The sequence below is a fragment of the Microtus ochrogaster genome, chromosome 18 (assembly GCF_000317375.1).
Source record: "Microtus ochrogaster isolate Prairie Vole_2 chromosome 18, MicOch1.0, whole genome shotgun sequence".
NCBI lineage: Eukaryota > Metazoa > Chordata > Mammalia > Rodentia > Cricetidae > Microtus > Microtus ochrogaster.
The window spans coordinates 4,495,176-4,519,483 of record NC_022020.1 but is presented as its reverse complement, the minus strand read 5'-3'; the positions used below and the strand labels follow the sequence as shown (position 1 = coordinate 4,519,483).

At 38.0% G+C, this 24,308-nt stretch overlaps 1 protein-coding gene and 1 long non-coding RNA gene across 2 annotated transcripts in view; one reads left to right on the top strand and one right to left on the bottom strand.

The window, feature by feature from the left end:
• Mib1 (mindbomb E3 ubiquitin protein ligase 1) overlaps positions 1-24,308 on the bottom strand; it is a 108,690-nt gene that overhangs the window by 25,161 nt on the left and 59,221 nt on the right. Inside the window, exons 11-12 of the mRNA XM_005355754.3 lie at positions 20,637-20,834; positions 17,785-17,936 (exon numbers count right to left, since the gene is read on the bottom strand). Coding sequence (XP_005355811.1) covers positions 17,785-17,936; positions 20,637-20,834 — 350 coding nt within the window. The remainder of the gene's footprint in view (positions 1-17,784; positions 17,937-20,636; positions 20,835-24,308) is intronic.
• Positions 8,489-12,878, top strand: LOC101979300. Its single transcript, XR_001229097.1, has 3 exons — positions 8,489-8,614; positions 9,655-9,839; positions 12,342-12,878. It is a non-coding gene; the product is annotated as an uncharacterized LOC101979300 (long non-coding RNA).

The window sequence follows — 24,308 nt, the reverse complement described above, 5'->3', positions numbered from 1 at the left end:
GACTTTGGAGGAGCAGGTGAGATGGTTGTCCCTGATCCAGAAGAGCTGGTGCTGAACTTGACTGCCTGAGTTCATTCCTGGGACTCACATGGAGGATGGAGAGAACCTGCTCCTATAAGCTCTGCTCTGCTCTCCACATGTGCACTGTGGAGGATCCATGCGCATGTCTGAACGCATGCGTGCATGTGCATGTGCACGTGCACATCCACAAAAATAGACAAAAATAACTGCTTTTATAAATTAAGCTTTGGAGGATCTATGAACCTCTGAATTAGAACTAATACTGCCAAATTTTTCAGTTTTATCAGATTTTTGTTTTAAGTTCTACTACTTTTGTAGGCAAGGCTGTTCTTGAATTTTAGTCTCCCTGCCTCAGTCTCCCACGTGCTGGGATTACAAACATGAACCCCCATGCCCAGCTCCACTCAGATCAATGGAAAGTTATTGGTGGCACACTACATTACAAAATATTTGGATATCATGATATCGTGCACTGTCTACCACTCCTCCTATCAGACCACATGAGAAAAAAAAACTTTTAAGAGGTTTATAATTTTTTGTACAAAATTTCGAAGATATAGTAGCCATGAAAAACTGTATTAAAAAGAAAATGTCATGGGGGTGTAGAAATGGCTCGGCAGTGAAGAGCACGTGTTGCTCATGCAGAGGACCCTGGTTTAGTCCCGGCACCATACGGTGCTTCAGAGCTGTCAGTCACTCCAATTCACCAGGCTTCTTCTGACTTCCTCAGGCACCAAGCACAAATGTGCCACATAAACATTCATACAGGGAAAAACTAATATGCACAAATAAATCTAAAACAATTTTTAAGAAGAAATAAAATGTTATTATTTGAAAGCAATGTAAGGAAGGGGCTGGAGAGAGTTCAGTTGTTAAAGCCCATATGGCAGCTAACAAAATTCTCCCCACATCCAGAGAATCTGAGGCCCTCTTTTGGCCTTCTCAGGCACTGCATGCACATGTTTCATAGACATACCAAACCCATCTAAATAAAATAACAATAAATGTATCCCCAAAGGCAGTATAAACCAGCCATGATGCAACAGGACCATGGTTCAAGATGACTGTCAGTTACATAGTTCAGACGATACAAGACATCATCTCAAACAAACCAACCAGTTGATAAAGAAGTGGTTCAATATTACAGTGCTCTCCACACCGCACACAATTCTGGGGTAGAGGCACATACCTGTACTACTAGCACTTAGGAAGACAACCAGAAGTTCAAGCGCATTCTGACCTACACAGCGAGTTCAAAGCCAGCCTGAGCAAAGCTAAATTTCAGTGTTAACATTACTTATTAAACCAAAGCTATGCTACACTGATAAGAATGATAGTAATGGCTGGGCAGTGGTGGCGCACGCCTTTAATCCCAGCACTTGGAAGGCAGAGGCAGGCGGATCTCTGTGAGTTCGAGGCCAGCCTGGTCTACAAGAGCGAGTTACAGGACAGGCTCCAAAGTTACAGAGAAACCCTGTCTCGAAAAACCAAAAAAAAAAAAAAAAAAAAAAAGATAGTAATGGAGTGTTTAAGTTTTAAATCTTTACTTTCCCTAACCAAAAATGTTCTGATAATGACTTTGCCTGATAAATTAAAAACTCCCAAGGCAAGTTACAAAATATGGGGAGAATAACTAAGGCAAAATAAAAATGTCATGGAAGACAGTCATCTTTATGCAGTATAATCTATGTAGTACCATTAGTCTGCGTATATAGTCCAATCAACAACTTTAAAAAAAAGCAAATGCTAAGACAGTATTTAGAATTCACCGGGCTGCAGAGATGGTGCAGTGGTTAAGAGCACTACCTGCTCTTCCAAAGGTCCTGAGTTCAATTCCCAGCAACCACATGCTGGCTCACAGCCATCTGTAGTGAGATCTGGTGCCCTCTTCTGGTCTGCGACCTACATGCAGGTAGAATACTGTATATATAACAGATAAATCTTTAAATAAAATAGGATTCACCATAGTTGTTCCCGTCACACATTGACAAAATAAGAAACTATCTGTGCAATTAAAATTAAAAAGAAATATGGCATTATTTAAGCCAAATGCCTCATCTTAAATAGCTAGAAATTATAATACTAGGAAAGTATTTTTATTTTAAAATTTATTTATTGTATGTGTATGAGTATTTGCCTGAATATATCCATGTGTACTGCATGCCTGCCTGGTGCCCACAAGGGTCAGACTGAGGGCCTCAGATTCCCTGGAACCAGAAACAGCTGTGAGCCTCCATGTTGGTGTTGTGCATCAAACCCGAGTCCTATGCAAAAGCAGTCATTACCCTAACCATTGAGTCATCTCTCTGTACCCTCAACATAAGATCAATAAATCAATCAACAGTTAAGTTATGCATGCAGGCAATAATACAGAAAGATTTTTGGAAGATATCCATACATCTAATTGGACCTTAACGATTAAGCTATGAGAATGAAATTACAATAAAAAAAAGATAAAAATTATGTCTCTATCTAGAAAATTATAGTCTGTATGAAGAGAGGTTTAAGAACACGTTGACTGTTGCTCCTGGAGCAGTGTCTGTACGAGATCTCTGCCCTTCGAAAGGAAAAAGATCATATTTACAAAGAGGAATAAATGGCTTGTGAGTCAGGAATGGGTCACACTTCTGATGTGATACTTGGGAACCTGAAGCAAGAGGTGGTCCCATGCTTAGTCAGTGATGATCCTTTGGACGTGGTCTCACCGTGTACAGAGTGGCCTCTACAGGATTCTCCTGCTTCATCCTCCTCAGAACTGGGAATACAGGCTGGACCACCATGCCCAACACAAATCTCTCGTTTCCCCTTCCTCCCTACCATACACTCCTTCTAGACTCTTAATTTGCACTATTCTTTTTGCCATTTAGCCTGCCATAATAGTCCAAAACCTGGGAACTATTCTATATGGAAGACAAGAAAATCATTCTGATGATTTTCCTGTTTAAATCTACAACAGTTGTCCCCAGTGGCCCAACATTCTTTAGATCAGTGGTTCTCAACCTGTGAGTCAAATAAATCTTTCACAAGGGTCCCTGAGACCTTCAGAACAGATATTAATGTTATGATTCATAACAGTAGCAAAATTACAGTTATGAAGTAGCAACAAGAATAATTTTGTGGTTGGGGGTCAGCACAGCATGATGAACTGTATTCAAGGGTAACTGCTTCAGGTCATCCTATCTTTCCTCTGAACACTTCCACAACATGGTCACCTCAACCCTTTATAACACACAAACATGACCATTTCATAACTTTCACAAATTTAAAATTAACACTGATTTAAAAAGTAAGACTTCCTAGCCAGGCGGTGGTGGCGCATGCCTTTTATCCCAGCACTTGGGAGGCAGAGGCAAGCAGATCTCTGTGAGTTCGAGGCCAGCCTGGTCTATAAGAGCTAGTTCCAGAACAGGCTCCAAAGCCACAGAGAAACCCTGCCTCAAAAAAACAAAATAAATAAATAAAGACTTCCTAAAAATTAAATCTTCTTAAAATAAGTCTAAAGCTCAGTATGGTGTAGTGTGCCTTTAATCCCAGCCCTTGGGAGGCAGAGGCAAAAGGAGTTCAGGGACAGCCTCAACTACAAAGTGAGTACCAGGCCAGGCCAGCCTGCGCTATATAAGACCCTGACTCTAAGACAATATATGTGTGAGTGCGCACACACACATAGCCTATCTTAGTATGCTTTTAAAAGAATATGAAACAACACTTAATGTTTGGTAAAACCAATCATTGCAAAATCAGCACTTGGTTTACTGGTGTTAACTTGTAAAGAAATGTTTATGCTCAGGACTGTTTCAAAGGAGGAGGAAGACAAATTTGTAAAACCCAGAGGAACGGGGTGTGTGCTGTGAAACTGTGTCTCCTAGAAATGTCAGAAGCTACACTCATGAAGTCTTACCAACATGGCTACTAAACACGACCTAAACAAGGACAACAGCAACAGACATGCTAATGTAGATAGGGGAAAGCTCACCTAAGAACTATAGGGATGTTGACAGCAGGAGAAAGAACACAACAAATGGTTATCCAATATCATATGGTCAGCCCTAAATACATATACATACAAGTAACATTATGCAGACTATTTAGGAATATACATACACACACGTGCATACACACATGCACACACAAATATAACAAGGAAAGAAACGAGGTCATGATTTGGAAAGAGACCAGTGGATGGGCATACATGGAAGGGTTTGGAGGGAGGAAAGGGAAAATATAATCCTTAAAAAATAAAACAAAAAAAATATTTACAGTCAAAACTAACAGAAACTAGACATGACTAAGCAGGATATAATCATCGCACTTAAAAGGCAGAAGCAATAGGAACGCAAAGTCAAAGCTCAGGGTAAAGAAAGAGCCTGTCTTTAAAAACTAATTACAATTTTTTAAAGTGCAAATTAAGTAAAACGATGTATGGATTAATTTATTGCTTGCTTATTCATTTTTGTGGTGCTAAGGATGGAGGGGCCTTACACAAGTTCTGCCACTAAGCTATAATCCTAGGCCTCTAGTTATCTATGCTTTAAAAAAAATTTAAAGTTTATTTAATGTTCTTTTTTGTCTGCTCTCAATAACAAATTATACCTGTCCTATGGCTTGAGCCACGACAGTTTTCCACCTCTTTTTTTTTTTTTTTTTTTTTGGTTTTTCGAGACAAGGTTTCTCTGTGGTTTTGGAGCCTGTCCTGGAACTAGCTCTGTAGACCAGGCTGGTCTCGAACTCACAGAGATCCGCCTGCCTCTGCCTCCCAAGTGCTGGGATTAAAGGCGTGCGCCACCCACTTCTTACTTTTGATGAAGCTGAGAAGCCTGTGGAGCACAAACTATGTTCTAACTCTTGACCTGGGATCAACGTCTTCTCACGCTCCCTCTGGAGTCACGGGCTCTCGCCACTTTTCACCCACTACCCACGACAAACACTCTTGACACCTGAATGGAGGAGTGTGTCTCGGCTCTTTCTATATTAACTTCTTGACAAGTCACCACACAACCCACACTTGAGGGGTGCAAGCCACGCCCACTCTTTAAGAGAAGCGTCCACACAGGCTAATGCACATTCTACACTGGAGCTGTGGGGATTCACCTTTGCTTCCGTTAAGATCTTCTTCTTCTCTCTCTTGAGATATATTTTAGGAGTATTTTTTAAATGATTTATTTATTTTTATTTATGGGCACTGGAGTTTTGCCTGCATGTGTTGTCTGTGTGAGGTGTTGAATCCCCTGGAACTGGAGATACAGTTTGTGAGCTGCCATGTGGGGACTGGGAATTGAACCCAGGTCCTCTGGTAGAGAGCAACCAGTGTTCTTAACTGAGAAGCCACCTCTCCAAACCCCCTCTTCAGAGAGCTCAGTTTAGAAACTTATCAACCTCTTCAGAAAAGTAAACAAAACATCACATGACCTTGAAAAGATAAAAACTATCTTTGGGCCCAGTCAGCAAGGTAAGCTCACAGATAGTTAACAAAGGGTCCCTGGTCCTCACCTCTATACATTGAGACCAGATCAGAACAGTCTGTCCTTTTCTTTCTATGGAATGGGTAATTTAGGAACCTGGAAGTGAGGTTGCAGGCTCTTCTTTGCAGCACTTCCAGCTAAGTTCAATGAGAACCTGTGGGAGCCATGCAGTTCCATTGTTCCTAGCTTAATAAGTGTCGATCAGTTATCTTTAAGAAGTCAATTAACTGCTCCTTGGATTCCCTCAGATTTGGTGACACACTCTTCTTTGTTTCTCAACTAGTTCAACTACAACAGGTTAGAGACATGGATGTTTTATAGATAAGACCTTATGACCAGCTAAGCAGGCATGTGTAAAGAGTGCCAATGAAGCATTAAGTTCCAGAACAACTAATAGTGGTGCTAGCATAATCCCTGGCACACGGCAGTGCTCAGACATTTGCTGAATGACGAATACATGAGTTCCAAGAAGCAGAGGGGACAAGCAGCTGTCTACAATGGTATGTAGTGCTCAGATGGCACTAAGGCAATTTCTAGGGCCTGCCATGCTATTTGTAATGTATTTCTTCAGCTAAAGAGGGAACTTTTGCTCAAATAAACACAGCAGGTAAACGACAGAAGCCTTGCATATTAGTATCATTTAATTTTAAAACGATATTAGGACAGCATTATACTGGGTGTTCAATAAATGTTTGCTTAGCTAATTTAAGAATCCCTAAATAAAAGGTAAAGAGGTAGTACAGAACCCGTGACAGAACTTAAGACAAGTTCATCCATCCAGACAGAAGCCTTTGGAGCCGTGTCAACTGCAGACAGAAGAGTATCTGCACGTGGAAACCACAGAGCTCAAAGTTGTGCTGGAAGAATGAAAAAACACATCCAGGCAGGGTACTAGAAACACCGGATCTTTGGTGGACTGCTGAGCCCTGGAGCAGGAATTCTCTTTTCAGTGTCACAGCCCAGCACAGAACATGCTACCGTGTTCACTGCTACTGAACAGCAAAGTGGGATCATTTAGGACCCTGAAAATTGAATTATTTTAAAGTCTGATGTGTATCATCTCTAATGTGAATAATTAACAGTTAGGAAAAGTAGGGTTTTTTTAAATTTGTAAAAGTCTATAGCATTCCTTTAAAATACTTTAAAATAGTACCCCCTAACCCACCTACAACAATTTAACACTGAAGACAAAGGAATGTCCCCTGTCTGGGTGCTGTGAAAACAGGTAATTCTACCTGACTGAGCACAGAGAACACACTAGGTTTTTGAGATTTAAATTTTATCTTCATGGGTTTGCTGGGTTTGATGTTTTAATACTGCTCATCTTTGGTCAAAAACAAATGTCTATATTAAAATTTACTCTGAATGTACTATAAAAATTGAGAACAAAAGTATTTCTTGTCTTTAGGACAGTACATACACCACAAAGTTATGCCAAATTCATGACCATTTTAGTCTGTGGCTGGTTATAACTAAATGCTATTTAGAAAACTGGAGTCAACTTCAGACTTAGGTATAAGACAGTTCAACTCACACTAAAAGTCATCTTTGGACCTGTACGTGTATTGTTCAAAGCACACAGTTACTCAAAGGTACTCCTGCCACGTTCTCACTAAGTAAGCAAAGCAGACAGGGCTCTAAGCATTTCAGGACTCCTTACACACTGCTCTTTCCTTAATGATCCGACCCCACTCACACTTCAGGCTCCAGGCAAGTACTATTTATTGTCTTTAAAGCACCTATAGAAATAACTGGCCCTAAACACAACTATACAAAATCCCCATAGGCTAACAGCTGTGTAATACATTATTGTAAAAGGAAAAAAAAATTTTTAACCAACAAAAAGTCAGATTATGAAACATTTTGGCAATAGAGGGATTTTTACATCCCCCAAATCTTCCTGAAGACGGTCTTGCTACTAGCCAGGGTAAATGTTGTGTGCCCCCTCCCTTTTTCGCTGTGGTACTTCTAAGTATAGTGACAACCACATGAAGTTTTCCTAGTCTCAGCACAAGCTCAGGGAGAATCTGGGAAATGTAAGTGGAAACATGAGACACCGCTTTATTTGGCAGTTCTTAAAAAAAAAAAAAAAAGCAGGACAAATGACAAAGCAGTGTTTGGACCACAGGAAGAACAATCAATAGGCAGAAAGCAAGATAGAAGTTTCCTCAGTCCCCAGATCGACAATCAACAGCTGAGAGACTATTTTTTGCTATGGTTGACTAAATATGGTCAGGGAAGAGAGAGGCACAAGAGAGCCTGCTTGCCTGGGAGTGCATGTTTCAAATGCTTAGCTGCCTATAAAGCTCTAACAGCCTAGGCTGTGGTTATAAGCTGACCTCTGTGGTGACTATGTGAAGTCCTGACCTCAATTGCAGACTGACCTCTGGATATGACAAGACAGCTTCACTCCAGATCCACCATTAACCTTGGAAATTCAAACTCCCGTTCCCCCAAAAGAATCTCAAAGCAAGAAAGATGCAGGATATTTCCTGAGGCGTCAGAAGAATCCAATGTACTCTGGTGGCCACAGGAAACAGGGTGAATAGCTACTTGGGGAAGCGAGGTGTGCTGGGGGTTTTGTTTGCAGCTTTGTTTTTTGTTGTTGTTGTTGTTGTTTTTAATTGATCTTTAACTTCCTCTGCAATTCCCCCTCTTGTGAATCATTTCATCTAACTTAAAAAAAAACTAGATACATTTTCTTGGCCATTGTAGCAACTTTCCCCCATTACTTCACTTTCTCTACCTATCTATGTAATAATTGATATATTACAATCCAAATCGTATGACCAACGATTAAATTCTAGTGTGTGTGTATGTGTATGCACGCACACATGAATGTGTCTAGGTGTGTGTGTGTGTGTGTGTGTGTGTGTGTGTGTGTTGGGGAAGGGCAGGAGAGAAAAGTAGATTATCTGATTTTTATCTATTTACTTGTCTTTTAAATTTATCTTAAAAAGTAAGGTTCTGTGTTCACTTATACACCTCCTTACTTCACACAGCTCATAAAAAGCAGTGCTGAACTAGCAGATAATGTGAGGGGACAATCAAGGGATCGGCGGTGACTACGGCATGACTCTCTAGGTCATTACCTCTCTTCCTCCTGCATATGCTGCAGGACACTAAGCTCACAGGTAACCATGCATAATGGCTGACTTGTAAGGATGCTTCCAACTTTCTGCATGCTTATCTAATATTGACTGATATATATCTTCATTGTTAATCTATATCTGGACATCGGCTAATATCAAAGCTCAATTTGACAATTTAGCTTTTAAAAAGCCATTGTTCAAATAGTATGACAGATAACTTCAAAACTATACAATCCACCACTGACATTGCCTTACTAAAGATTTAAGTCTTTAACATTTTAGATAAACAATTGCTTCAACTGTTCTCACTTTTCAGGTAAATCGGCATCAATGCCTCCAGAGTATGATAGATTTAAAAAGCTCATCAAGAATTGTTCATCAGAAACCTATGTCTCCCCGTTTACTATTCAGGCCACAGAAACGTGTATGACAGTGCATGGCAATTCTCAGCTGCACGGCTGGCTGCTGCTCATGCCAGCACAGCTGCACTAGCATTTTCCACAAGCCACAGAAATTCTACTCCCCCACGGCTCCCAGGACTCCCTTTTCTAGATTTTTCCCAAACCTCAAATTTTCTCAAGGTCTCTTTTTGAACTAACTCAGTGATTAAAGGTCACTCACAATTTTCTTTTCTTGTGCTAAATATTCAAGGTAAAATCCAGAGTCTCACAGCCTAAAGTGCTTCTGTTTTTTAATGGAGACTTTAAAAAAGTTAAATTGTTTTAGTAATTTTCCTTTATATTAAAAGCCATTTTTGAAAAGTAATCTCTCACAAGTCAAATACTTACATATCCATTTGAATTTTCATTCAATGCAAACAGAAGCACAAAATTCAGGCAAGGAACTAATAACAACAGAACAACAAATAACTTGCCAAATGATAGTGACTTCTTATCTCTTAAGTGGAAAATAAATTACCATTTATGACCATCCATTCACTCACCCAATAAAATGACCCAACTTTCAAACCCTGCATCAACTGTAAAATCAATTCTAGTGTAATCTGTTCTTTCCAGTAAGTTTTAAGTAAAAGTATCTGACTTATAAAAATAATTTCAAAACTAATTATCATCTGTTTATAGGATCTTGAAGTAAATTATACAGAAGAAGAAAAATGACCTGTGCCTGAGAGAACAACTCAGTGCTAGCATTTCTGAACACACTCAGGACTCCATAGACTCTCTGCAGCTCCTGAAAAAGAACCAAGGAGGCACCCAGTGCTTATGTACACCAAGAACAAAGAACACTAAGTGCATAATGGGATCAGGTAAATTTGTTGTAACACTAGTCTCTGATAAGCTAATCTCTGCACATGATCTTTCACTGTTCCATATCAGCAACCAGAAAGTTTCACTATCAAATGGGGGAAACGGGATGCTTCAAGTTTCCACAGCAAACAGCTCAGTAGCGCCTACTCAGAGCACATACTTCTTTATGTACCCATATGAACATACACTGCTATGGAATGTAAAGAAGTATGGATTTTGGGTAGGTAATGGCCACCAAAAGGGAGCAATTCTTTCCAGGAGGATGACCTTCATACAATGAAGTAACCTACTGCCAAGTAAATGGCCACCAAAGATACTAACATCCCCATTCCAAAAGTACCAGTCATTTGCAAGTGCAAATTAATTATACTTAAAGGAAAAATTCCATAGAAATGGATTTTAATTTTTGCTTTAATTCTACATTCCAGATTGTTTGAATACTCACATAATTAAAATTTGAGTACTACAGAATAGCACTGATAGCACAAACACTGAGATACAGAGCAACCGTTTTCTGTCCTCACAACTGAACTTTAAGTATATCACATTACTCAAATCAGGACCAATAGCTCTAATAAGAAAAATAAGGCAACAAAAATCACATTAAAAATGTGATTTTACTCCAATTTTAATAGCTATTCTTCACCTGTGGTAAAATGTATCACCTATTAAAGTCTGAGGATTTTCTAAGGCAAATTTCAGTTTTATATCTTCTTTTCTGATACTACAGAAAACCATAATTTTAAAGGCTATTTTTTAAAGAAAAATTATAATGTACAAATGAACTCTTTAGCCCTTGCCTCTCGTTTGTCAGTTCTTAACTCAGTCTCCAATGTAAATGCTATTAATATGGTAAAGCATGAGAGAGAAGGATAAAAATGACAAAATGCTGACCATGACTAAGTAAAGAGGACGTATTGGTAACAAACTGTCAAATATTTTAAAGTCTGTATTATCCTTGCTTATATCAAAGGGTATTATTCTGCTCATAATGAATTATGAACAACAGTATTTTAATTATTCCACAGGTCTGAAAGGTTATAGTAATTCTTAAAAAAAATATTTCAGCAACTAGGAATTTGTTATAATTCTTAGAAAATGCTGGCTATTCATTTATAAAGTAAAATTTAAAACTGATTCTGTTGCTTCGAAGTTTAGCTAACATATCTAGAAGGGTTTTCAATTACTCTGAAATGTCACATCCAGCACTTAGATCAGGTATTCCTTTTGAACGGAGTACATGTTAGACTCTGGGCATCTGCTGACACTGCTGTAACCCAAATATTTCAACTGTCTCCCTGGCAGGGATGACAGATGCTGACATTATCAAACGCTGTACTATTTTTTCCCATGGCCTCTCCTTGCCCTGATATGGCCAGTACATGAAACTGAACTATCCAAAAGCACACTTGAGCAACTGGATCTGCTGAATGGCTGCCATGTAACTACTAAAAATAGAACCAGGCAAGTGCTATCTAACTTCAGCACTTAAGTTCAGGCAATTGCATATCTGTTTCACCAGTAGGAAATATAATGGAAAGAAAATTACACTAACTTCCCCAGAAACATAATACTTAACAAGCAACAGAAGTAGAATACAATATACAACAATTTGCATAATGTCTGAGCCTGTGTCATCCTTCTCCCAGGTTAGTTTAAGAAAATAAATTAATGTGGTTGTTCACTCAGCATTCTTATTTTACAAACTATCTTTTATCAAACTTTTATCTTATAAGTATGTTTCAGAAGACATTCTCCTCAGACAGGAAATCTACAGAAGAGCCATGTTATAAAATGTACCTAAGTGCTGCTTTCAAAAGTATCATGTGGTAAATTTTAATACCCAAAATTCACGGATTATAGCTAACTACCACATGTCAATGTATCATTGATCTTATAATAAGAACTAAGCAATCTATACTCAAAATAACACAGAATTTAATTAAGAAAACAGATCTTCAAAGAGGTTAAATTACGACCCCCAAAGTTAGTATGTCAACATAAGCAAAAACAAAGCATGATACTGAAGACATGTGTGATCTATTTATAAACTAAAGGACAAAGGTATTTTCTTAAGGTCACTCATATCCCTCCACTCCTGTCAGCAACCTACTTAGCCCTCAACTGTCACACTAAAATAACAATGCATGACTCTTCCTCAACTTCTAGTTTAATTACTTAAAAACCAAGCTTACAGGCTGGATGTGATGGCACACCATTTTAATCCCAGTATTCAGGAGGCAGAAGCAGGTAGATCTTTGTTTGAGGCCAGTCTAGTCTACATAATGCATTTCAGGACAGCCAGGGCTGCACAGAGATATTCTGTATAAAATAAAATAAAAAAAAAAAGGAAGGAAGGAAGGAAGGAAGGAAGGGAAGAAGGGAGGAAGGAAGGGAGGAAAGAAAAGAGAAAGAAAAAAAGAAAGGAAAAATGAGCCTGCTGAGAGAGAGAGATTGGAAACATCACTTTGAAATACATTATGATGCTTGTTCTTTTATAGATGTTCTTGATTTTGAAAGAGAATATTATGTGCATTTAAGAATTAAGTAAAGACTCACATTAATGTGCTAACGGGAGAAAACTTGTGAGGTGCAAGAGTCAAGAGCAGCAGCAGGACACGCATGCACCTACAAGTAGGACTTTCACCTTCAGCGACTGGCATACCAGGACAGGAATTTCTAACAACTGTCATCTGTGTTTCTACAAAAGAGCATGGAACCGGTTTGGATCCTAAAGTAGCAGTGGCAATGCTTTGCTAAAGCTGGTAAAATGGAACCAAATCGCCTCTTCAATGGATTTGGTCCCCTTCAACCAGCTGTAGCTATGCATTGATTACCACAGGACAGTAGCATTTCATCTGTGAGTATGGATTACATGACAACTAATTTGCTTACTGAATCTATTAACTGTAATTAAAATTAAATAACTAGCAACTGTTAATTTTATTTGGGAGAACTATAGTGATTATAGATGTTTATTAAAAGCTTTATGGAAAAAATGTGTGATAAAAAGGATTTCAAATAAAGTTATTTAATTTGTGGTCTTTGGTATTAACTTTTCATTTTAATTAATAAATTGTTAAAACCTATAAAAGCATTGCACATTTAAAAAAATCACATTATTAAATTTTTTCTTCTTCTGAAAACAAGAAAATGCCTACTCTACTTCCTGATGAACTTCCTTGAAAAAGAAAAAAAATCTGAGAAACTCATCAAAACTCAACTTAAAAACATGACGAAAATATAATAGCGTGTTTCACATGGGTATGCGTATTTTAATTATTTATATAGTTCTTAAAAAATATGTGTATTTGTATGTGTCTGTGCGGGGCATGTGCACAAGCGTGAGATGCCCACAGAGGGCAGTGGCATCAGACCCCCTAGAGTTACAGACAAGGTGTACCGAACTCAGGCCCTCTGAAAGCAGTATATGCTCAGAACTGCTGAGCTCTCTCCAGTGCATGCTATGTATGCATTAAATTATAGAACATTGTCATAAAATTGAGCACTCCAAAAACTGAGTCATTATTTTCAATAGAACTAGCCTTCAATTTTGTTACTATTTACCGTTAGCCTAATGATGCAGAATGTCATCTCAAATTGTCAACAGACTTTAATAATAAACATCTAATTCTTCTGACCCTGAACCTGAAGCAAAGGTTTCTGAGATTTAAAACAAAGAAAATGCTAAACATTTCTGCTTATTATTTATGAAGACTTGTGCCTCACCTGGCAACTGACCGTCCTCACTAATAAACATGCCCCTGCTCTCCTGCCTGTCTTTCACAACTTTTCTCACGAGACTCTCAATGGAGAGAAAACTGCAGGAGACAAAACAGAGACCAATATCCACCCAATTTTCTCAGTGACTACAACAGACCTGCAGATGATTTAATGTTCCTTAATAAACAAAACATCTCAGCAATTGAAGAAGGTCCTGCAGTGCAGGCAAGTACCTAAGTAACATGTGAATGCATGTTCCTCCAAATAAATCTGATTTTTACTTTTATCAGCACAGATAGTTTTGTTTATCTGGATTTACATCTGAAATTTTCTTTATTCAATGAAGATAAAATAAACGGACAAACTCTAAGAGGAAAAATCTCTATAAGCATCCACTGCATGGCTGGAAATGTAGCTACAGGGTATCCTGCACATACACAGCCCTGGGTTCAATCTACAGGACTACCAACACTAAACAAAAACAACAACACCAAATATCTGAAAACATGACCAGTATTTTCCTGAGTTAAAATTCTCAAACCTACAGATCAGCTTTGAAATTTACACTCTGTCTTGATCTGTACCTTCGAGTGCAGATCTCAAAGCAGATCTTTCGTAAACATGAGGCACTGAGACATATTTTGAAGACCAAGATAATAAAAGGTTTCCTTCAGAAAATCATATCCAATAATTGTCAGTTCTACCATGTTGCTGATGCACTGCTGAAAAATTACTGTTATTAACTAAAAGCAAACCTGGGGAGTAGGAGGTACTCAATTTCTACAGACACACATGTAAGTGTATATGCAAATTTCGAAAACTTCCCACATTTTCAGTCATAAAAAGTGGAAATAATTACAAGCAAATACTTGTCCCAATACTAGCTTATACAATGCTGTTTTTAAAAAAAGAAAAAACTAATGAGGGGAAAAGTACAAAAATTCTAAAATGAAAATTCCTCAAAAAACACCCAAGAATTTTACTAACTAAAGAACTAATCCCTAGTTACAATTAAATTGAAACAGAAGTCTAGCATGCAATCAATCATACTACATAATTGCAGCCAGTGCAAAATAAAAACAGGCTAAAACATTACAATGTGGACAGCAGCCACATTAACAAGAAAGACTAGAAAGCAGTCAAAGAAAGGAACAGTGTTTGCATGTCTGTTAATATTTGAGATTTTATCTAAAAAGAGCCGGGCGGTGGTGGTGCACGCCTTTAATCCCAGCACTCGAGAGGCAGAGGCAGGCGGATCTCTGTGAGTTCGAGACCAGCCTGGTCTACAGAGCTAGTTCCAGGACAGGCTCCAAAGCCACAGAGAAACCCTGTCTCGAAAAACCAAAAAATAAAAATAAAAAAAATAAAAAGAGGAAAAATTTTAGCATTTGGAAATAATGTGCCATATCTATTTTTCTAAGGTAAGAATAAAGGCCCAAAGTCTAGAAAGAAATGTTAACTTTAATAAAGTGTCTGATATGAAAAAAATCTTAAATCATCCAACATGCTATTACAACTGATACTTTTAAATAACCATTTACTGCCTTCAAATAAAAGCTGTATATGGCAACCAAAAGTGATGACAGCCCAAAAATAAAGAAACAGGAATAAAGAATTCAGCTAGCTTTGACCAAAGCCATCTTGTGATATAATTAGCGCATTTCATTCCTTTTTAAAATATAGATCAGATGTATGCAGGTAGGTGCGCACAATAAACATGCAGGTCTGGGGACAAGTTGCAGAAGTCAGTTCTCTCCCTCTGTCACTGCACCCTAGGGACTGAACTCATGGCATCAGGCAACAAGCCTTCACCCATTGAGCACCTCTCCAGGCCTTTCCTTCTTTTCGGGATGCCAGCTAATACAGATTAGCTGGCAGAAGGGGTCACTGTTGCATATTTTCTGAAGAATTCTCAAGAAATGTAAGAAAAATATTCCTCTGCCTAAATATGGTTAGATTATTTACTATTCTAATCTCACATCTAATAAAAACGAAGCAATTCAAAGTACTTAAGATATCTATTTTCTAAAACCTCTAAACTTCTAGTCTATTAAACTTTATAATCTAACATTATAGCCTACATTCTCTCAAAAATATTTTTGGCTATTTAATCTGAAGATGGCTTGCTCCATCTGAATACCTACAGTTATCTTATAAAAGTCATTCTGTAACTAATCATATATTGTCTTTTAAAATCTTGTAGTTTCTTTTCTGTTAAAACTAATTTGAGTGTGTGCTACCATACATATGGAGGACATATGCATGACTATGAACACCCATAGTCTTAAGGGAAATACACAGTTAGCAGGCCACGTATGTGAGTAACACAAGCAAATGGAAGAGAACTCTGGTGGAGAGGAGGCAGGTGCAGGGGAAAGAAGGGAAGGTGATTAAGATAACATCCTCATGAACGAAAAATGTTTGAGAGTCTGGGGGAAGAGAGTAGACAACTGCTTTAGGAAGGAAAATGGTGTAATAACGTACTGAAGGGCAAGGCAGGCTGAAAGATTTCAATTAATAGAAGATAAATTCAGAGGGAAGGATTCTGGAGACTCAGCCTGGCACAGCCATAGACACTTGCCTGTAATCTAGCACTCAGGAGACTTGAGATGGAAAAATGGCAATTCAAGGCCCACTTAAGCTATAAAATGAAGCTATCTTGAAAAAGAAAAAGAAACGGTTTGAATGCCAAGACAAGGCCTATAATTCTCACATACTTCATCTATAAATGAGGCTATTAACACCCAACTTAAACACTGTTCAAAGGCTATAGCTTGATGGCACAGTGTTCACCTCAAAGCTCCATGGTCCCAAGTTCAAGCACCAGCAGTGCAAGCAAAGAAAACCAATTAGTTTCAAAATTTGAGCTTTGAAAAGAATGAAGTGAGATGAGCACCTGATGTACTCAAGCCTATCATGAGATATCACCACTGCCATCTATTGGGAGACAGAGACACAGCAATTACTGTGTCTCCACAATGGAAACCTATGAAGAGTCTAAAGATCTGTAATCTGAAAAAGTCCAATATGTGATGGACAATACAGTCCTTTAACTCCCCACCCAACCGCAGTCATAATATAAACCCTTTTGACTTCTGTGACTGCCCTGAAAGGCACCCTAAGAAACTTTAGCAAACACATTAAGGAATTCTCAAGAATAATAATAAAAAAAAAAGAATGGATACCCAAACCATTTTTAGAGATTACTAGAATTATCTTTAGTGGGTAACATTTCTTTGTGACATAGAACACAGTAATTTTAAATTGATTTATAGCTTTGTGTTTATCCAGCTGTTTAGGAATTTATAAAATAATTCAATAAAGGGTAAAATAGATTTGAGAATAAAATTGCTACAGATGGATCTCAAAGTCACTCTACTAATTTCAAGATCCAGAAAAAAATGCATCAGAATTTTGTTCTCTGTTCCCTGGATTCAGACACCATTTGAGAATATTTTAAGTTTTACTATCCACATTGTCTCTAAATATAGAAACATGAGTTCTGGAAAAAGTCCTTACAGTTAATTATTTTTCTAAGCACACTGTTTGTATTTCTGTGTGTATAAGATGGGTGAGTTTGAATGTGTGATAGTTTCTATAATGAAACATCTATTGTGAGACGGTTGTGAAATAAAACATGAAAAAAAAAGAATTTAGAGGTAGATAAAATTACTGAACAAAGTGAATTTATTTTCTTAGTCAAAATACACAGGGTTTTACTCAACTATAAAGAAACTGAGGTTAAGTTAAAACTGTTCCAAAGAGTGGGCCGATGAAAACCTCATCCTCCAGCAAAGCTAAGTGCTGGCATCTGAGGGTTCTGCTAACCTTTATGAATATTAGGAGTCTCCAAAGGCAGCTGCTCTCATATATTAACCAGCAAATCCTTTTCACCTACTACGAAAACATGATTAGGGTTCCTAGATGTTACACATCTAAATAACTCAGCATTAACATCTTAAAATGCATTTAATTAAACTTTTTAAACATTAGCCAGCATCCTGATATTTTATATCTATACTCAATAGACATCTAACCATTTCATAATATTTATACTTAACATGTACCTGATGAATAAGGGTGTATATTTTCTACAAAACTTTATCATTTGAGATGCTGAAATTAGCTGAAACTGTCCTCATTACATCAGGAAAACATGACTGGAACAACAGGAAAGCATTTTTAAACAGCACCTAAAGCAGTGAAAGAGGACATTTTTACCTGGGATTTCCTCTCAGTGCAGCATGGTGCAGGGCATTGAACCCATTGTTGTTTGTGATGGTCACATCTGCTCCAGCTTCCAAAAGAACTGCCAGGATGTCATCCCGCTTCTTACTTATGGCATCATGGAGAGGGGTGTCACCTTCAGAATCCTTATTTTATTTTTTTAAGTTTAAAGAGATTTCCATTAGTTCCCTTTCCATTGATCACCACATCAACAGGAAGACTCTCACTGAACTTCTAGACAAAGAAGCAGGCTCTCTAACAAGCAAACAATTGTCAGTCAGCAACCATGCTTAGAGCTCCTGTTGGTCTGCTGTTAAGATGGAGATGGTGGTGGCAGTGATGGTTGTTTTTGAGTCAAAGACTCCACACTATAGCCCGAGCTGACCTTAAACTTGCTCTATATAGTTGAGACTGGCTTTGAACTTCTATCTCTACTTTCTGAGTGCTGGGATTACAGGCATGTGCTAACATCCACAACTTCACACTCTATTAAATATATAACGCAGGCAAAATTGGCAGGTCTGAAGATATGCCTCAAGTTGGGAGAACACTTGCCTACTATGCACAAAGCCCTAGGCACTTTCTCCAGCATTACACGAAGCGGCCATGACAATACACACCTGTAATCCTGGCACATGGGAGGTAAAGGCACAAAGAGCATAATTTTGTGGACAATGTGAGTTCAAAACCAGCCTGGGCTACAAAGAGACAAACAACAAACATACAGCAGCAGTCTTAGGACCCAGAACAATGAGTTTAAAGTCAGTGGTTTTCAGCCTTGACAACACAAGTACCAATAATTTTTCAGTTTTCTACATATTAATATAATATGCAGCATTGGTGAGAATCAACAAACCGAAGTCTTTTCAAAGGACAGCAAAGTGACTATGGAGTTCAAAGCAGAAACAAATCTAATCAATACCTATAATTTCTAAATCTGCGTTTTAGAAAGTTGTATCTCTGTGTATAGGGTGTATGGGGCAAGCGGAAATTCAGGTGTGTGCACCCATGCACACACCCACGAAGTCCAGAGAAGGACATCAGGCTTCCCCTCCACTCTCCTACTCAATTCTTTTAAGGCAGGGTCTCTGAATAACTTGCAAGTTTACTGTTTCAACTAGACTGGTCAGCCAGTGAGTTTTGGGATGCATTTGTCTCCATCATCCCAATGCTGGGGTTTCAGGAATGTTTCAGCCATGACCAGCTTTTTGAGGGAGTGCTAACTATCTGAACTCATGTCCTCTTGTCCTCTTGCTCACTGAGCCATCTCTCCAGTCCCTCAATTCGACTGTTACGAAGGTATTTAGCATTAATCAATTTACTTAGCAATAAATTCTAATTTCATATTAACTGTCTGCATAAATGAACTATTTAGAGTTTATACAATCTGTAGTTTTACAAAGTCTGCACAGCCTACTCTCTATCATATACCACAGCTTTCCATGTGTTTTTATAAATTCAATCTTACTGGAACATAGCTACACCCATGCGCTTATGTATTAGCTATGATTACTTCATTCTATAATGGCAAAGATGTATGGCCTTGAAACAAAACACGTAAAAAACCTGCAGTACCATTTGGACTTTTACAGAAAATGTTTTCCAATCACAGGCACCCACCCACATAAGGTATTCCTAATCCAAATTCAATCCAACCACCTACCTTCTATTTGGTGGCACTAAAAATGTGTAGCCTCTCACTTGAGGAGAACTCTTAATGTGCTCGGAACACCCTTCCACAGGTCCCTGGTCTGTCCTGCTTTCTGGTCCCCACAACAGCTATTCCAAAGCACAAGTTTCAATTATGCTCTGTCTTCCCCAATCCCAATCCACATTCCCTACACGTGACTTTGCCTCACACTTCAGAAAGGCGAGTGGGTCTAATTCCTTCTCCTTCAACAGATCACCTCAGTTCTCCCTCCATCCTCCATTTCTGCCATGTACTTATAAAACCACATCCTAGCAATAGTCTCTTCAGAAAAATTACTTCCTAAAAACAAATTGCTGAGCAGCACCTGCGACTCTCTTCAAAAGCCGCTGCTCTGAATACTCCACTCTTCAGCCACATCCTAAGATCTAGGAAGTCTCTATGCTGAGAATCATCCACACCATGATTCCTCCTGTTTTGTTCTAATTATTATTCAGTTTCAATTTAAAGAAAGTAGTTTATGAACTTGCCCATACCAAGTTCAACAGAGCTGGCATATATACACTGCTCATGCATGTTTCAGCACTGCCAGGGCATAAATTTCATTTTCATTTTTCAATTTCAGTTCAACATATTCAAACAATGTTTCAAGGAACACTTTTATTTAAAAATAATAAGTATTTCAAGTCTATTTTGTTAAAGATGATAGAGGTAAAGAAAAGCTAGGAAGGAACCTAAACACTAATATATTATGATTACATACTATTTATTTTGCTATGAAGTTACATATTCATTCCAAATTTTAATTTTCAGTGTCTACAAAAGACAGTGTTTAATAACCATGATGAACACATCTTGCACAAACTGTATTTCTCTGACATGTGTGGCTTATGTTCATCTAGTTGCTAAATGAGCTTAGAAAAAAAATCATTCCTTAGGTAAAAATTTTGCTTCAAAAATTAGGCCACTTTCCTTCCTACTATAAATCAAAACAATATTATTTTCCAAAACAGACCTAAATGAAGAATCTAGAATAAATTAAGCTACAATGAAAATATTTAAATAGTTATGAAGTAAGTTATTTTATATCACCCTCTATCTTAGATATTCTTCACAGTAACAAATTTACACAGAACTTTCTACATCTTTTAACAGAGTTCCATCAATGCCTGCTCTGTATATTCCTTTCAAATCTTACCTGGAGACTGGGATGACAACCAAAATCCAGCAGCGTCTTCACAACCTGAAGATGACCTTTATTGACAGCGATATGCAGAGGAGTCTGCCTGCGCTTATTACGAGCATTCAGGTCAGCGCTGCCTCGGTGCAGGACTTCGATAACAGCACCCTCATCTCCAAAGGCTGCATGGTGAACAGCTCGATCTCCATCTTTATCCTGAACATCAGCATGAGAGTTCAATCAGTAGAGTTAAGAAAGAAAAGCTGAAGCTTTAAAATGCCACGAACCAGAATAACTTCAGAAAAATTGTGGAAAAATATAAATAAAACGTCCACATGAGACCAATAAAATAGCTCTAAATTGACATGAACAATCACAAATGATAAAACCAGATCAGTAACATTACAACATATTTAAACTGGGCCAATACAAGAAGTATTTTATTAAAACTCTAATGTTAGGGAATCAAATTTAGGGTCTCATATGTAGGTAAAAAACATGCTCTACAGCCTGTGTACACCCAGCTCATAACAACCAACCTTTCAAACAAGAGCTCATCAAGTAGCCTCAGCTAGACTTGAGCTTCATGCCTCAGTCTCCCAGGTCCTGGTACTTTCAGTGTATACAACTAAATCAGACTGAAAACTTTGAAGTTACATGAAAACTACACTAGTATCAGCTGAGTGCTAACAAAAAGTATGTACAGCAATGTGGTCTTAATTACCTAAGCAGAGATTCGACATTAGAGGAACAATGTGGTCTTAATTACCTACATAGAAATTTGACATATTAGTCAGAGTTACATCTAAGTGCTGAATATACCCACTTCTGTATATTTGAGAAGAGAAATATTTTTCTAAATAATGCATAAAAATATAAAAACTGAAGACTGAACCAGTAAATTCCACAGTTCCAAATTCATAAAACTCTTTGATAAGAATTAAACTGTGAAAAAAAAAAAAGAATTAAACTGTGCTTGCCACACTGTATAACAGTCATATTTCTAAAGAGATGAGATGAACTTTTTTATATAAAGAAAAGAAACTACTTTATCAATGGAAAAATGGTTGTACTGTACCATAAAGGCAATATATATTATGTATCACATATATTTACATATAACTAGATCATTACCTTTGCAGAGGTAGATATGCATAGAGAAGGGTACTATAAATGTTACTGTATTCATGAGAATACTACACTCCAAAATGTCAACACACTATTGATAGAAGAGAGTCATCTGTCTATTGGTTAATAAAGAAACTGCCTTGGCCCTTTAATAGGACAGAAAATTAGGTAGGCGGAGTAGACAGAACAGAATGCTGGGAAGAAGGGAAGTGAGGCAGTCGCCATGCCTCTCCTCTCTGAGATGGATGCAGGTTAAGGTCCTTCCTGGTAAAGCCACCACCTCGTGGTGCTACACAGACTATTAGAAATGGGTTAATCAAGATGTGAGAGTTAGCCAATAAGAGGAAGTGTTTAAAAGAATACAGTTTCTGTGTAAAGCATTACTCCAAAACAAGACTCTCAATCTGCGTGTTAGTACCTAGCAGTGGGCACCCAGTATCACTTAAACTACTTTTCAATGATCATACAAGTAAACTGCTGTAATTAAATACCTCTAAAACAACTGAATAAGTACAAAGCACGCATTCAATTCAAGATAGATTTTTGTTATTGGGTTTTTGTTTTGTTTTGAAGTATTTGCCTGCTATCTTTCAAACCGCTATCAAGGGTGATATTTATATAGGAATCTGGTTCAATAGCATTTCTGGATAAGGTAGAAAATTTCTACCTTGTGAATATTTCCAGCTGAATCAGATTAGGAGCTTTTGTCACCAGAATGAAGGAATAACAAGCACTGTAATCAAATATCCCAGAAAAACAAGCATATGTACATGTACACACATCCTGACACAGACAGACAGACAGAAATGGATAAATAACTAATTTTCCTAATCTCCAATTTAAATGATTTTTCCTATTATAATTTTTAAAATTCTGTGTGTGTGGTAGGGAGACAGACAGACAAAGAGACACAAAGAGGCAGAAAGAGAGTATGAGTGTTAGTTTGTGGATATGTGCTCATAAATACAGGTACCCTTAAATGCAGAAGCATTTTCAAACCTTGGATCTAGAGTTACAGACATGTGAGGCACTCAACGTGGGTGCTGGAAACTGAACTCGGGTTCTGTACAAGAGGAGTATATGCTCTTAACCAGACCCATCCCTCCGACCCCACTATTATAATTTTTACCTTTACATTTAAAAAGGGAACAATCCATTAATACCAACTAAATAAAATGGGGATCATTTATGTAGATGAATTTATTATACTTATGGTTGTTAGAAAACTATTAAGTGAAGCCAGACACAGTGTTACACACCTATAATCCTAGCACGAAGGAGGCTAAGGTAGGAGGACTACAATTTCAAGGCCAGTATGGACTATATAGTGAGGTCCAGGATAGCCTTGGGTTAAACAGTGAGTGAGACTCTGTCTTAAGATAGACAAGAAAGCAGGCCGGCAGGCAGGGAGGGAGAAAAGAGAATAAGGAAAAGACAGAAAGAAAAGAGGAAACACACACACAAAACAAAACAACAACAACAACAACAACAACAAAAACACCACAAATCAGAGCATGTTATGCAGGCCCTATCAACAGTTTATGTAAAAACAAACACTAAAAGTTTTAAACGCTGGTATATGAACAACACTATAAAGAAAAAAACATTTAAAAAAATTAAAGATTATAGAACACGCATACATACAATAGGACACTACAATTACACTTGTTTCTATATTTCTCTTCTAAATTGTCTTCTTCTGAATTATTTTGAATACGCTTCCCTATGCTATCCACATAAGGTTCTATGGAGACTCTGTGAAGGGTCCTTAAACTAACCCTAACACCACACCCTTTCTCTCCTGTCCTCCTTTCAATGTGAAACTCTTGTTCCTATTGCAGCTGCCCTATCTTGCCTAAGAAAACCACAGCCCACATAGTCAGCAAAAACTGCCCCACAGAGCTATATGCATCTGCTTCCTCTCTGAGTACCTTTATGTGTCCATCAGAATCCACAGCCATTATTCTTGAAATGATTTACCCATCTATTTTCTCTCCTGCTCCTCACCACAGCTCACCTTGTCTCCATTCATTCTTATACCAGACACAGAAGTTTCTGCACAGCAATATTGCTGTCTCTCTGTGACACGGACTGATTCCCGCTGCCCTTCTGCTTGATTTGTCTTTATCAAGGTGGCTGAAGAAGACACTGTTTTAATCTACTTAGTATTTGTGACTGCTACAATTTGGAAATGATTTGTTAGTATAAAAGTGCTAGAAGCCTGGTCCCCACATTAGGAGTAGTAAGAGTATTAAGAGGTGGTGAATCTTTAAACCTAAAGGGCCTTGAAAAGATGAGTACAGGTCTCACAGCAGCAGGTTAGCTTCAGAGTCTCGCTCCTACAGGCCATCTTGAGTCTCTCTAAATACAATACTTCTCCACCATTGAACAAATGTCCTTGTAGTATGACTGAGCATCTTTTGGGTATATGCCCTGGTGTTGCTGGGTCCTGAGATAGCCAGAACCTGGAAACAACCTAGATGTCCCTCAACGGAGGAATGGATAGAGGTGTGGCACATTTACACATTGGAGTACTACTCAGCAGTAAAAAAAAAAAAAAAA